The 14,131-nt window shown below is 40.8% G+C and overlaps 1 protein-coding gene across 6 annotated transcripts in view; it reads right to left on the bottom strand.

Moving 5' to 3' along the window:
• NEDD9 (neural precursor cell expressed, developmentally down-regulated 9) overlaps positions 1–14,131 on the bottom strand; it is a 157,800-nt gene that overhangs the window by 41,733 nt on the left and 101,936 nt on the right. Inside the window, exon 2 of one of the 6 annotated variants that reach the window (XM_030552398.1) lies at positions 13,389–14,103. The exons of 3 other annotated variants lie outside the window; for them this stretch is intronic. In XM_030552398.1, the coding sequence (XP_030408258.1) occupies positions 13,389–13,424 (36 nt within the window). In that variant the 5' untranslated portion in view covers positions 13,425–14,103. Of the gene's footprint in view, positions 1–6,638; positions 7,031–13,067; positions 14,104–14,131 lie in introns of those variants that run through there. 2 more of the 6 variants (XM_030552397.1, XM_030552399.1) reach the window with 2 other exon arrangements.

Consider the following 14,131-nt stretch of genomic DNA (forward strand, 5'->3'; position numbering starts at 1 on the left):
ACATCTGGTCACCCTATTTTGAGGACTTTAGTAACCCAGCCAGAGGTTATGAGTCTAGTACAGGAGTGAGTGGGTAAGAGTCTGTGGCCTGTGATGTGCAGGAGGTCAGACTAGATGATCACAATGGTCCCTTCTGGCCTTAAAGTCTATGGAGTCTACAAGTGTGGAGGCGACAGATTGCTGCACCCACTTACAGGTGTGACTCAGGAGAACTTTTGACTGAGTCAGATAGAATTCTTTCTGAGGACTCCAGTTGCAGCAGGCCTCAGACTATTGACTCCAGAGTGTGGAAGCTCACTGTAATATAAGCCTCTCCCCAGTAAACACACACAAAGTGTTCAATGGTCAGTGATAAAATGCTATAATCCAGGAATAGGGCACAGTGATCATTGATGATAACCAGATTTATCAGCAATGTTTTTTTCACCAGTATCAGGTTTTGTGCAGTTAGCAGAAAAATGTCCTCCTGTGGCTAGCTGGGCTATCCTAAAGCCATCTTCAGAATATATTTCCTAGGACAACTTCGCAGGCTATTACTGCTGCTACCACCACACTAGTAATGGATCATAAAAGCCACCTCTGGCATGTAAACCCATGTTCAGGTCTTCTGAAAATACACCATTATCATATCAGTTGAGGTGTTGTTAACAGAGGCAAACTGCCTTAGAGTAACGACAAACTTGAATTTTCACTAACAATGTGATCTGAACCTTTATAGAGATCTCAAAAAGTGTGGTTAAAATCCATTTTACATACAGTTTCCCCAGGCCTCTACAACGCATGGACACAAGTGAAAGCAGAAGTACAAAATACCACAAGTAAGACTGTTCTTTGATATTTCTAATGATCCAGCCCACACCAGGAACTACTAGGCTTTTTTTTGTTTGTTTTAAATCTTAAATAATCTAGCCAAATTTCCAGATTAAATAGGTTCAGATACATTTCTCATAAACACCTGAACTTTTGCATCCTTATGCAGAGAGCCTACCAACCATTTAAACAATTTGCCCATCATTAGCTAGTTCTTTGACATGACTTTATAGAAGGTTAGTGTAGGGTTGGATGACCCAGTAGTTAGGGGATTATCTTAATACTTGAGATACCTGGTTACAGTTCTCTGCTCCACCACAGATTTCCTCTGTGACACTTAGCTTCTCCGTGCCTCATTTTCCCATCTGTAAAATGGGTGTTGTGAGTGAAGTGCTTAGATACTACGGTGAAGTGGACCATATAAGAACCTAAAATAGACAGTTGATAGGCAAGGCCATGCTATACTGTCCTCCTCATAGGCTAGCAGAAGAGAGAGAATTGAGTTTATTACTATGATCTCCGATACATTCTGCCCTTGGTAGGGAATAGCGTTCAGCAGAATTGACCAGCAGTCTGGTCCCAAGTCCTGCAGATTCCTAAGGTGCATGGAGACAAGAGCCACCTGCCCAGTACCTATCTAATGGCTACTAACCCCTTTGGTCTTCTCCAGGCCATTGGCAGTATGTCAAGGCCACCATTGGCTTGTTCATTGCCACCGCTTTTTATGTGTGATGTCAAGGATAACAGCTGCCTTCCAATCATAATCCACTTGTCCTACGGTATGGTGCACAAACCCTTCAAAGCATGTAGGCAGAGAGGCATTTCCATGGTCACTGAGACTGCACTCTTCTCTTTCACATTCACCCAACATACATCCGTTTGTATTGCCCCTCTCCACTGACATGAGGGGCAGTATGGTCCTTGCCATCCCTCAGGTAAAACTCCCATTAAATTTAATGGGAATCTTTTTTGAGTAAAGGCTGCAGGATTAGTCCCATGGCCCAATATGAATTAAAACGTATGTGAATTACTGAATTGTATTAATATGAGGCGTAATACATTTTAAATTCTTTTTTTAAGGGAGGCAGGCTCAAAACTAAACCAGACGTGCAAAGATTGTTGTCAATGGTAATGTCTTCTAGAAGCTATGTAACTTGCATTTGTTCAGTTTGGTAGTGGGCTAAATTGGCTTCTAATAAGAAAATCCTTCCTGTCAACAGGACTGGATTCCAGACTGCTAAAAATCAGCAAGAAAAATCTGTTACAAGTTTATCATGTTCCTTTTTTGATGATGATAATATGCCCTTTAAGATATAAAGTGACTGAGTCAGTCTAAATGCTATTTGTTGCCTGGTAGACTGATGGGTAGTCTTTAACTTTAATTTGCTCTATGGTGTAATTTTTGATAATTTTTTACAAACTTTATTTACTGCACTTTCATACCTCAACCGTCATAGGGTGAAGTCAGGAATGTAAGAGTAAACAAAATAGAAGGGTTTTGGTCAGTAAAATACAGGCAGTTCTTTTCCCTTCATGTAGTCAAATAATTTATTGTTCATTGCCTGGGTTACAAATAGCTTTTCACAAGCATTTCTGGTTGTAAATATAGTATTTCTTCCCACTGGCACTATTTTGTTTGACTTGGTGTGCAGAGCATTGTAATTAAGTCTATATATTACTGCCCTGTACAAATGGCAGGCATTTCAAACCAATTGGTTTAGGTTCCTTTCTTGCCCGGCAAATTATTTAAAAATGGATAATCAAGACCTCATACTTTACATTTACATCATTCTTATTTGTTTAAATGAGATGAGGAGTGCAGTCATAGTCCCCCCACCTACCCAACACAGACACCTTTTTGGATTCTATAACAAATACACTTTTTCCCCCTTTGCTTGTGATTGGTGAATAGCTATCAAAGCCTTGTTATCACAATATATTGTGACACAATGGAAGAGTATCTAGTCATGGTAGCACCTAATTACATTTTCATTACCACAGTGCAAAGTTTTAGTAATGGACATTTTGCTCGCAGAATCGTAGGTTGGGTTTGGATTTAGAAATTGTGAATTCAGTCTTCTGAAATATGTAATACCGGGATGGTGTGCCCCCAGTGAAAAGTCTATGGGATGTAACATTCCATAACTGGATGAAAAAGAACCTGAGGTATGCCACAATACAATCACAACATAATGGAATTTATATTTGATAGAGTCTTCCATACAAAATCACAAGACATTTCTCAGTCAATATGCAAGTACACATACACAACACAGCTTGCAATATATCATGTTAGGTACATCTGGTAGAACACAGGTGAAAGGTATAAAGGTCGTTCTAATTAAATATTGAGAAACTAGGAGATTAAAGATGTAGGACTGATGGAGAAGCATAGAAGAAAAAGCTCATCTACCCTAGTGTCAAATTCAGTTCTGGTGCACAGACACAGTTCCACTGAATTTGACTTAAGGAGTAGAGTAAAGAATGGTACAGATTAAAAAAATTGGAGTGAAATCGTGGTCTCATTGAAGTCAATGGAAGTCAATGGAAGTTACCATTGGCTTCAGTGGGGCCATAATTTCACCCCTGTTGTTTGAGGACCAGGCGGAAGAACGAAAGAAGTTTAGGTGAGCAAATCCTTTTTCGCTATCAGATCTGTTGGAGGAAGATTTTGAGCAAGACAAAAAGTAGTAGTTCAGGTTAAGTAGTGAGCCAGATCCTTCTCTCACCAACAGGCAACACTCCACGTGGAATATAACTGTTTTCTCAGTTACCTGAGTAAACAAAGGCTCTTCTAATGTACAGGTACAAGGAAAGTAAAACAAACAAAACCAAATCAGCAACCACCACTTATTGCACTAGGAAAATTACAGGAAGCTGTTAGTGAAACAAAGTCACTGTACACCTGGCATAAAGGCAACCTGATTTTTTTTCAAATCAAAACTTAAAATATTAATACTTTACTATTATTTTCTTCTCCCTACAGAAAGCAAGGGCATAGAGGAAAAATGATATAAAATACAAATTATATTCAAATTAGGAAATATTCTCTTTGTAGTTTGCCCCTGTGGCTGAGAAATAGATCTCAGGATATTTGTCCTGGATAAACAGTTTAAATAAATACTTCAAACTTCCCACTAGTTTGGCAGGAAGGTTTATGGAGACAAAAAACCTTCTGTCTTTTTTATGGTTCTTTCTTTTTCTTTGTCTAGCCTGCTCCATCTAAAATTACGTAATCTCCTTCCAAACTGAACCTCTCATTCTAACTAAACGGGGAAGGAACATTACAAACCAGGGAAGATTTCTGTTGTGGAAGTGGCTTATTTCATATTCTCCCAGTGCCTTGTGGCTAGTGTGAAATATGATCACCTCACTACTGTAGAGTTGTTTCTTGGCAGTGTGCAAGGGAGGAAGGGTGACGAGATTGTAGGAAGTTGTATAATCCTGCAGATCTGTCATTTTGCAGTCAAAGCACAGTATAGCTCATTTGTGAGTGAGAAGGTATTTAATTAGCTAAAGATTAATGCTAAAACAAATTACAGTTTCCACTAAGTGAAGTAGCGGTTTCAGTGCTTTCCATATTTTGTTATATTATTACCCATGTTCTCTCAGTGTGTAAGTGACTTTCTCCAAACCAATATCAAAAAAAGATGGACCTGAACTCTAAAGTTTGGGGGCATTTGGAGCAGTGGTTTTGGCTCAGTCCATTACAACCACTGAGTCAGCCATAGAGTTCAGATCCAGATCCAAACTTCCCAGGTTACTGGGTGTGTGTTTGTCATTCTAGGTCATATATGACCCCTATTGCTATGGTATCTGAGTGCCACAGATGGAATCTGGGGTTCAGCTAATTAGAGAAATGGGAGCTGGCCATAAAGTCTAGATCTGGATCCAAACTTTCCTAAATTCTGTGAGTGTTTAGTTTCTGAGGGCTTGGATTGAGCTCATCTTTAGGATCAAATAAGAACATACATAGTTAAAAGTGAATGTGGGTTACATGTATTATTGCTGCTATTTATTTGTATTCTGGTAGCATCTGGAGGTTCCACTCTATATAGGTTCTTAAAATACACTCGTCACGTCAAGATCAGAGCTCCATGGTGCTAGATACAGTAGAAATATAACAAAAAGGTTGCTCCTTCCCCAAAAGAGCTTGTAATTTAAGTGTGAATGATGTGTGTGACTTTTATAATTCACCTTTTTATTGACCTTGATGAGTTATTTGTTTGTTTTTTTTTGAGGGGGGGAACTAAAATATTCTTTCCCTCCCCCTTTTTTCCAATCACACAAGATTACTGTATGTCTATACATTAGTCTAATGCAGCAATCCAGCACCCTGCCCAGTTATTCATAATTCGTGTAACACTATGATTGATTGACACATCAGCACTTCATGTTTATGCCTTTAAGAACAACTGTATTAAATAGATCTGATACAGTAACAAACCAACCAAAACACTTTAAAGAGTGAAGAGAGGAATATGGTTCTAATTTCCAAATATATAATTGGTTTCTTGCTCACAGCTAATTAAAACAAACCATGTTAAAAAAGTTGCAGCTTGTTCACATAAACCCTATGTTGTTAAAGTGTGGGTAACAGGCTGATCATTTCACAGGGGGAAGACCAATTTCTATATTTATAAACAATGCTGGACAATAATGCTGGACATCACTTAGGAAGATGTATTTTGATATATATAAATACATTTTACATCCACAGATGTAAATGTCCTTCTTGATTATACCAGTGAAACTCTGAAGCTGCGGCAATTATGCTGGTGTAAATGAGGGGAAATTTAAGTCCGTTGTACAGATATGTATAGTAGTGTATTTGCATCAAAAAAGTTACAGGAAAGCACATTCTCCTTTGAAATCAAACAAGATTAAAAAAATCACTTATTTTCCATTTTAAGGGACCTAATTCTGCTCTCATTTGCACCATCGTTAATCTGGAGTAACTTCCATTGACTTAAATGCAGTCAATTCAAATTTTACACTGGAATATGGGGGAGCAGAATTTGGTCAAGAAATTCATGCAGAATCGTACCATGTCTCATTCAGTATAAGATTTTTTTTTTCCTGGCTAGTTAACTCCTTTTCTTGATTATACATTAATACAGTATGTACCTGCTGACAAAAGGTTAAAGTGACCGTTTTCTCATAAAGTACTAGTTAATGTTTTGCCAGGGATGAACGGAAGAAGAATTTTTACAAGGGTTCAACAGAACTGTAATCTAATACATGTACTACTCAAGTTATGTGTACCAGGCTTTCTGCTAAAAACGCCTTATTTTCAGAAAAGAGCAACAAATCCACAATTTATCCACATTAGAGCCTCAATATTAATGATTTCAAAAATGGGTAGAAATTTTGCAGGGTCTCCTTGAAACACACGGGGCAAAGTCAATCACAGCAGAAGAGAGAGAGAGACTTTAAAAACTGCCTTAAGATGAATCCAAAAATAAGTGCGTCTGAGACCTAGAAGCTCTGCTTTCCCACCTCCTTTGAGCTACTACTATATCCGTAGCAGTTGCAGGAAATCAGCTGCGAGCTTGCCTAAGGACAGCCTGACACAGTCTTAAAAACTAGACAGAACTTGGGATATTTCAAGCAAAGTACTCGATATCCACCGAATCTCGATATGGGATACATCCGCTCCTCCAGTCCCTCTCCTAGATGTAGTGCACTGGAATGGAGCTGTCACTCAGAATCCCTTTGGAATTAAAGATGTAAATGGCTCACGCCCCAGATATTTTTAATAATAATAATAATAATAATTAATAATAATAATAATAATAATAAAACCTTCAAAGGAACCGTTTCCTTACCTTATACTTCATATTTGCAGGGTTATATGGAATAGTCTTGTGAAACTAGACAACATGCATTGAGTTCGCACGTATTTTTCCACCCATTTAATGTCTTATTGAACGAAAATGAAAATAGTCCCAGAATTGCAGTTGGTTTGCCAGTCTATTTTGAGAGTTCTCGGTACTGCTAAATTTTCAATGTCTCTGAGCTCATGTTGGGATTGTTGGAGGCAGGCTACTCAACTCATTTGCATAGCTTCCTGCTATTGGCTACAAGGGCAGAATTGCTGGGACAAGGTAACATGGATCCCACCCCCTCCCAAACTTTTGAAACTCCCCTTCTAACAAAGATCACTTACTATAATTTACTACGAAAGGGGAGGGGTCGTGAGAGAGATTGAGGATGAAATCTTTTAAAGATTAGCTTCATTTTTTAAGAAATCAACTCACAAAACAAGTTCCGACAGTCCTGTTTCCTGTGACCCAGCAACTCCTTCATAAACCAGTTTCATTTCAAAGCCGTTCACCTCCCAATCTCCACATGAAATCGACCATGGGAACAAAAGCCTTTCTGTCTACAGTACTCTCTTTACTCACCACCCCTGCTGGTATCTCTTTTGGTCGCTGTTGAGTTTTTGTTCTATTCAAGGTTCAAAGTGCTCCGACTGTCAGACTGAAGCAAGCCCCTAAAATATTCTTTCTGACATGACAGAGATCAAGCACTAACTTTCTCAGAAATGTACTCTGCACTTACACTATTCTAATGATGATCAAAATGTGCATCGTATTTACAGACAGAATGAAATACATATGATATTCAGACTGTATACAATATACATCTGGCAGCCACCATTGGTTTAGATTAATACTTTGTTAAATTTGAGCTCTCTAATGCTGCCTATTACATTTTCCTTGTAGTCCTTCTTCCAGTGCTAATTCTCTTGGTGCGCACATTTGTATCTTTGTGTTTTGAACAGTGAGGTTTTTCATTCCTGTTTTCCCGCTTAGTGAGATGGTCTGTTAACAGTCCAATCATTATCTCTTGAATCAAAATGCCAAGTGTTCACTTAGCATGGGAAAGGATTGTTATTTACATATTGATTAGACACTGGAGGGCAAGCTGGCTTTAATGCTCTCTATGCCTGGTTTAAACTGTGACCCTTGTAAAATCAGCATCGTTTGGTAGTAATTCCTTTGTGATTACTTGGGGACAGGCAGTGCTTAATTTGGAAGGAAAGAGGTGCTCGGGCTCAAGCAATTTTTTTTTTTACTTTCATAACTGAGGCGGCAAGCCCAGGGGTACCAAGGCGATGACCTGCCAAACCTAGGGTGCCGGGGCTCAGCCCTGACCAGGGCCGGCTCTAGGATTTTTGCCGATCCAAGCAAAAAAAAAAATTTGGCCGTCCCCGCTTTTTTTGGTGTCCCCTGGCCCCGCCCCAACTCACCCCTTCCCCAAATCCCCAGCTCCGCCTCCTCCCCCAGGCGTGCCGCATTCCCCCCCCCCATTGCTTCCTGGGGGGCCCCGTGACCTCCTGTCCTAGCTCAGCTCCGCTCTGCGTGCGGCCCCGGGTGTGCTGCTGCTCCGCTTCTCCCCCTCCCTCTCAGGTGAGGTAGGACGGAGAAGTGGAGCCAGCAGCAAGTTCAGGGGAGCAGGTGGAGCGGAGGTGAGCTAGGGTGGTGGGGCGCAGGAAGTAATGTGGGGCAGAGGAACCGCTCCCTGCTCCAGCTCACGCCCGCTTTACCACCGCTGCCTTCCCTGAGTGCCGCACTGCTCGGCTTCTCCTCCCGCCCAGACTTGCTGCACGAAACAGCTGTTTCACACGCAGCAAGCCGGGGGGAGAAGCGGAGCAGGGGCAGCGGGGGCACTTTTTCCCCATGCCCCAGAGTCGGCACCTATGATGGCTGGCGCCAGAATGCTGCCCCTAGAGATGTGCCACCCCACAAGCACCTGCTTGTTTTGCTGGTGCCTGGAGCTGGAGCTGGCCCTGGCCCTGACAAGCCCTGACACAAATTAAGAACTGGAGGCAGGAAAGAGAAGTGAAGAAAATGTGAATTGATAGTGCTAAGCTTTCTCCCTGTGATAGCTCAGTGGTTTGAGCCTTGGCCTGCTAAACCCACAGTTGTGAGTTCAATACTTGAGGAGACCATTTAGGGATCTGAGGCAAAAATCTGTCTGGCCATTGGTCTTGCTCTGAGCCAGGGGGTTGGACTAGATGACTTCCCTAAGTACCTTCTAACCCTGATTCTATGAATGAGGCCTCCAGACTCCTAATCAGGCCTTGATGAATCCAGTCCACACGCTAGCAATCTTTAAGTGGGAAGCACTCCAGCTAGACTATATAACCTGGGAAGAATTTTTTTTCTTCTTCTGACTAATTTGGATCTAAGCCAGAAGTTCTAGGTCATAGATGAACTCAGACTGCTTCCAGAGTAAGAAAGTGTCTTCTATTGCCAAACTATAAAGAGTTCTACAGTGCGATAGAACCTCACTAATTTTCATGTGACTAAGCCACTAGCAAGGTCCCATTATTAAGCTTTCATTACGTATAGAAAATATAATATTGTATATTTCTGTGATCCTATACTTGTATATACAGTGAAGTATTGTTACAGATAATTAAAAGTATACTTCATTTTGTTAAGGTAATTTATGTCTTTGATACAATAACTTTGACATTTGTTTCCCAATTTGCTTACTCATGAAGGCTTGGATCCTGCAATTGACTCCATATCAGCGCAATTGCAGAAATCAGACTATAATTCGCAAAATTCAGTAATCCACAATGGGTGTACCAATCATGAATGAGGACTAATGAGTTTCTGCTGTGTGTGTTGCTAAAGATGCTTTAGAAGACTACCATGTTGCATTATGATTGTGCTCACAGTCTAATACTCTGACACTTGATATTGCTATTGCTTGGACTTCTGGTTTGTTGGTTTGTTTTTTCACTGCAAGTTTTCAGAGAAATCACATGAATTAGTTTATACATAGAACAAGTTATTCCATGTCAATTTACCAAAACTGAAATGTTCAACAGTTAACAAATGTGACATTACTATGGATGTTAGATGGAATTATTCCTAATGATTAGAAGAACATCAAAAATACTTAAATAACCTCAAGAGGATAACTAAAATTGTTTTGTGTCCATATAAATCAGAGAAAGCAAATAGCCAAGGACCATTTGAAAAATATTCGGATGATTAAATGTATCCTATAGACCTGTATGAATTGACTGTAATTGTAGTGAAAGTCTGAGTGTCTTTTTCAGGCCTGACCTCCTCTGATCTTTCTGCTTGACTCCCTGAGGCTTTTATGAGAGGATATAAACAGTTCCTTCTAAGCTACCCTCCTAAAGGAGGAAGATAATCTAGAGGTCAGGGAATTAATCTGGGATTTGGGAGTCCCAGGTTCAATTTCCTGTTCCACCATAGACTCCCTGTGTGACCTTGGACACGCCTCTCTGTTACTCAGTTTTCTCATCTACAACATGGGTATAATAATCTTCCCTCTCTCATAGGGGTGTTATGAGAATAAATACATTAGATTGTGAGACACCCAGGCAGGGCAAGATAAGTACTTCAGATACATAGAACTTTTACTGGCTTTTCCTAAACTTAAACCCACAGTGCATCTCTGTTTCGCTGTTCACATAGCAATAATAAAGCTTAGCAGCATGTAACTGGTGTTTTTCATGTTCAGAGTGCTCTGCAGCCAGTGAAAACTAAACACAAGCATAAAGATCTGACAACCTGCCTTGTGTTTTAAAGATTTTTCTTTTGATTTATTTAAAATGCCCTGTCCACTGTTAATATGTGTTCCCTACATGCATATTAATGAAAACTTTTTGTCAAAGGCAAAAAACATTCAAGGAAGCAGTTTGTTACTCTGCATAGTGTATATTAAAAGCTTGTATGGACTATGCTGGGATTAAATTTTGGGGTGTCAAACCTCAAAGTCCAAGTGGCCAACAATGCTGAAAGGGAGCTTGTCATTGTAAAAAAAAAAAAAAAAAATTGAAGAAATACATAAACTAATATTGTAAAGGAAAGCTAGATCAAAAACTCCCTCTGCTGCGCCCCCATTAAAGCAAATCAGTATCTTATTGCTCTGTGTTTTCAGACATGCCCTTCCTCGCTCTGGCCTACTCCATTTACCATCTCAGGTTTGCTTTGAGGTGGTTTTTAATTTCCCCAAGGGTGAAATGCTCCTTCTTAATGCAACACTCCCAGCACAATCTGCAATAGGGGTGAGTTTCTCCAACACACCATGAATGTCAGAAATTAGATACAACTTGAAAGTGGCATTTGTAAATGTGATCCTGTAATCCTGACACATTGCTGAAAAATTAGACCTAACTGTATAAAGGTATATTTGTGGTTAGTACAGCTACTTAGCTTTTCTTAATGACCTCATAGATTGCAATGTCTTCATTGCCTAATATTGTATTACTGGCATAGTTTTGGAAAGTTTTGAGACTGTTGTCTTGACAGATCAGCTAAATTATACAGCATAACATGCTTATGAGATGAAATCCTGGCTTCACCAGGCTCTGTAGTACAGAGCCAACTTGCGCTGTGTGGCCTGGATTTATATTTACAGAACCCTATTCAAATTCTTAGGAGGGCAACTTATGGAAAGTGACCATCGAATCTTCCTCCAGAGCACAGTCAACGGCCCTGATTCTCTACTTTGTTGTCATGACACTACGCTGCCGGTGGAGTGGAGAATAAGCCCTATGACTTCATCTGTGTCTGCATCTTCCTCACTTGCTTCTTGAATGCCAGATCTGGTAGTCAGGTATCTTAGTGAAGAATGATATCAGAGGAGCAAGATCCCCTTCAGTGCCAGAGCTAGAACAGATGAGTGTCAGCCAAGGAGGTTAGATTGAATGGGCTACGTGGTCCACAACAAGGATCTCTGAAAAACAGCTGTGAAACAGATACATCAGCCAGAAAGAGGGCAGGACCTATTGAAGCAAATCAGCAAAGAACAACCCTATGACAATTGGTGGGAGAAGAACAGCAGACAGATACTCTCCCTTCAAAGGTAACTTTAAAAAAAATGCTAGGGGTCTCCAGATCTTTGTGACCCTTTTGCCGTGGGGAAGCTAGAGAGAAACCAGTGCCTGTGGAGGGCCCTTTGGGAGACTGATGTCACTGTAGCTGCACTGAGCTACCCTTCTTCTGCACAAAGCCTGACTGTCCATCAGGGGTGCCGGAACAATTTTTAGAGTGGGGTGCTGAGAGCTATTGAAAACTCTGCATATAATGGAAACCACTTCAAACCAGGGGATGCAGCAGCACCCCTAGTTCCAGCACCTATGCTGTCCATCAGACAGCATTATGCAGCAGTAAGTAACATCTGCACCCCTTATAATCTTATTAGTGGGTCTAAGGATTTGGCTTAAAAATGAACATGGATATAGTGCAACTGCATTTCAGTGTGCAAATTACAGTTCTGACTATAGTGAATGAATGTCCATATACAGGGCCTGATCCTGTAGCCCCTATGCAGACCACGTTTCCTTTGGCATGAGAACTGTAGGAGTAGTCCTCAGTGGAGTTATCTGGGGAATGGAATTACTTCACTATAAGATAGTTCCATCCACCACCAAAATGGTGGAATTTGATCCACTGGGCAAATTTGTTACTGTTTTCATGAGGGAAATAACAAAAATATAACTCTGGCCTGGGCAGCCCCCTACATTTCCCTCTCCTCTATCGGACAGAGAGGCTGCTGAGAGGTTCCTTTTTCAGGCCTCCTCCCCCAAAGTGAAAAAGGAACTATGACAATGACTTTTAATTTTCACCCAAAAAAGCAAAACATTATCTGTGTTTCAGCAAAGCACACAAAAAAGGTAATTGTTCCCCATTTTGGCCAATTGTGGGAATTTTTTCCACTCATCTTTAATACTGAACAGACAGACAAACAATTCATGTCATGAATTAGCAATGAGGACCTGTCTTGCTAGAAGGAGTTATAGGCAGTGGTTTCTTGTAGATGCCAAGTTTATATGCAAAGATCAAATAAGGAGGAATACTAAGTGGCTGGAGACAATTTTTTTCCTTCTATTTAGAGGACTATTTGTTGTCATTTTACCACAATTCTAGCTTACTTGTCTTGTTTTGGAACAGTATGTTTCCTAAAATAAATGAAATAATCTCACTGACATCCCACATCCATTCACAATAAAGCACAAAAACAGCTGCTTCCTCAAATTCTCAGCAAAGGGCTTTTTATGCAGAGGTTCTCCAGGATTCCCTCACTTAACTTCCCAAGCCACCCCTGAACACCCTTCTTGGTGACCCTCCATCTGCTCAAATGGGGTTAATGCAGCTCCCTTCAGTTTGACAGTGCTGCTTCAAATGGTAATGGAAACAAAGGTGCTCTCCCACCCGGAGGCCAATTTTGATGCTTTCAGAATGAACCCAGCCCCTGCTAACCTGAGGAATCTTGGAAGAAGGTTGGAACTGGAGCATTCCAGCATGGTTCTACCTCTAAACCAACAGTCCGGTCTAAAGAAAGGTGTCTAAATGGCAGGTGAACCAATTTGGATAAAATATGAAAGGTGCTTCCCTCTCTGAATCTTCATTCCCTTTTAGAACCAAGTTTAGATCATGCTGTGGGAGCCTGGATGCTGTAGTCAAAGATGACAGTTAGTGACTGTTCACATTACTCTCTTGCTGATTCTGACCAGTGCCTCTATCATTTCCTCCTCCAAATGGAGTTCCTTTCTTGCTGCACGTTACTTAGCAGAAACAGACCTTACGTTCCAAAATGTGTCCCAGAATCCTTGTCATTGCTTGCAGGGATGCTTCAACAGAAGTGCTGTTGCAGCTGGCACGCAAAGATCTAACCCATCTCTAAAAGCCAAAAACCGTCACCACACCCAAATTGTGGCACCTTCTTGGAGGAGTAAATAGATGAGCAGAATCTCCAAACCTAGAAGGAGCTGATCGGGACTGGTCTGCCACTGGATGATCAGAACTGTCTGAATGCTATCCAGTGGGAACTCTTTAATATGTGGTCCTGCAGGCAGGCAGCTGCTTATCTAGCCTCCACTTAGAACCACCCCAATCAAGCTCAAAGCGAATCCTTTGAGAACCTGAAATGTTGTATCTGTTCAGAATTGGAATGACCAGAAATCTTGAGATAACAGCTCCTCTCTCAAGCTTTCAAGCCTAGTTTTGCAAGCTTGTGTGTATATATCTGTCCAAGTTCTCTCCAAGTATCTTCCGGGTATAGATCTGGTCCCAGGGACAGGCAAACAGTATGACTGCATGTAGTGCCTATCTTCTGTGCACCTCCTTACAAGCCAAAGTACTGGGAGAAGTGTCTTTTTTTTTTCTTTAACCAGAAAGTTTGTATGGATGAGAATGGCAGGAGCTTTATAAAGAGGAATGTCAGTAGCAAGAATGCAGAGAGGAGAGGAAAGCAGTGGAGGCTTTACCAGTAGAGGACCTGGGGCACTTCCCCACTCTGAAAAATGAGAAAATAAAATCGGAAT

The sequence above is a fragment of the Gopherus evgoodei genome, chromosome 2, assembly GCF_007399415.2.
Source record: "Gopherus evgoodei ecotype Sinaloan lineage chromosome 2, rGopEvg1_v1.p, whole genome shotgun sequence".
In the NCBI taxonomy this organism is placed as follows: Eukaryota; Metazoa; Chordata; order Testudines; family Testudinidae; genus Gopherus; species Gopherus evgoodei.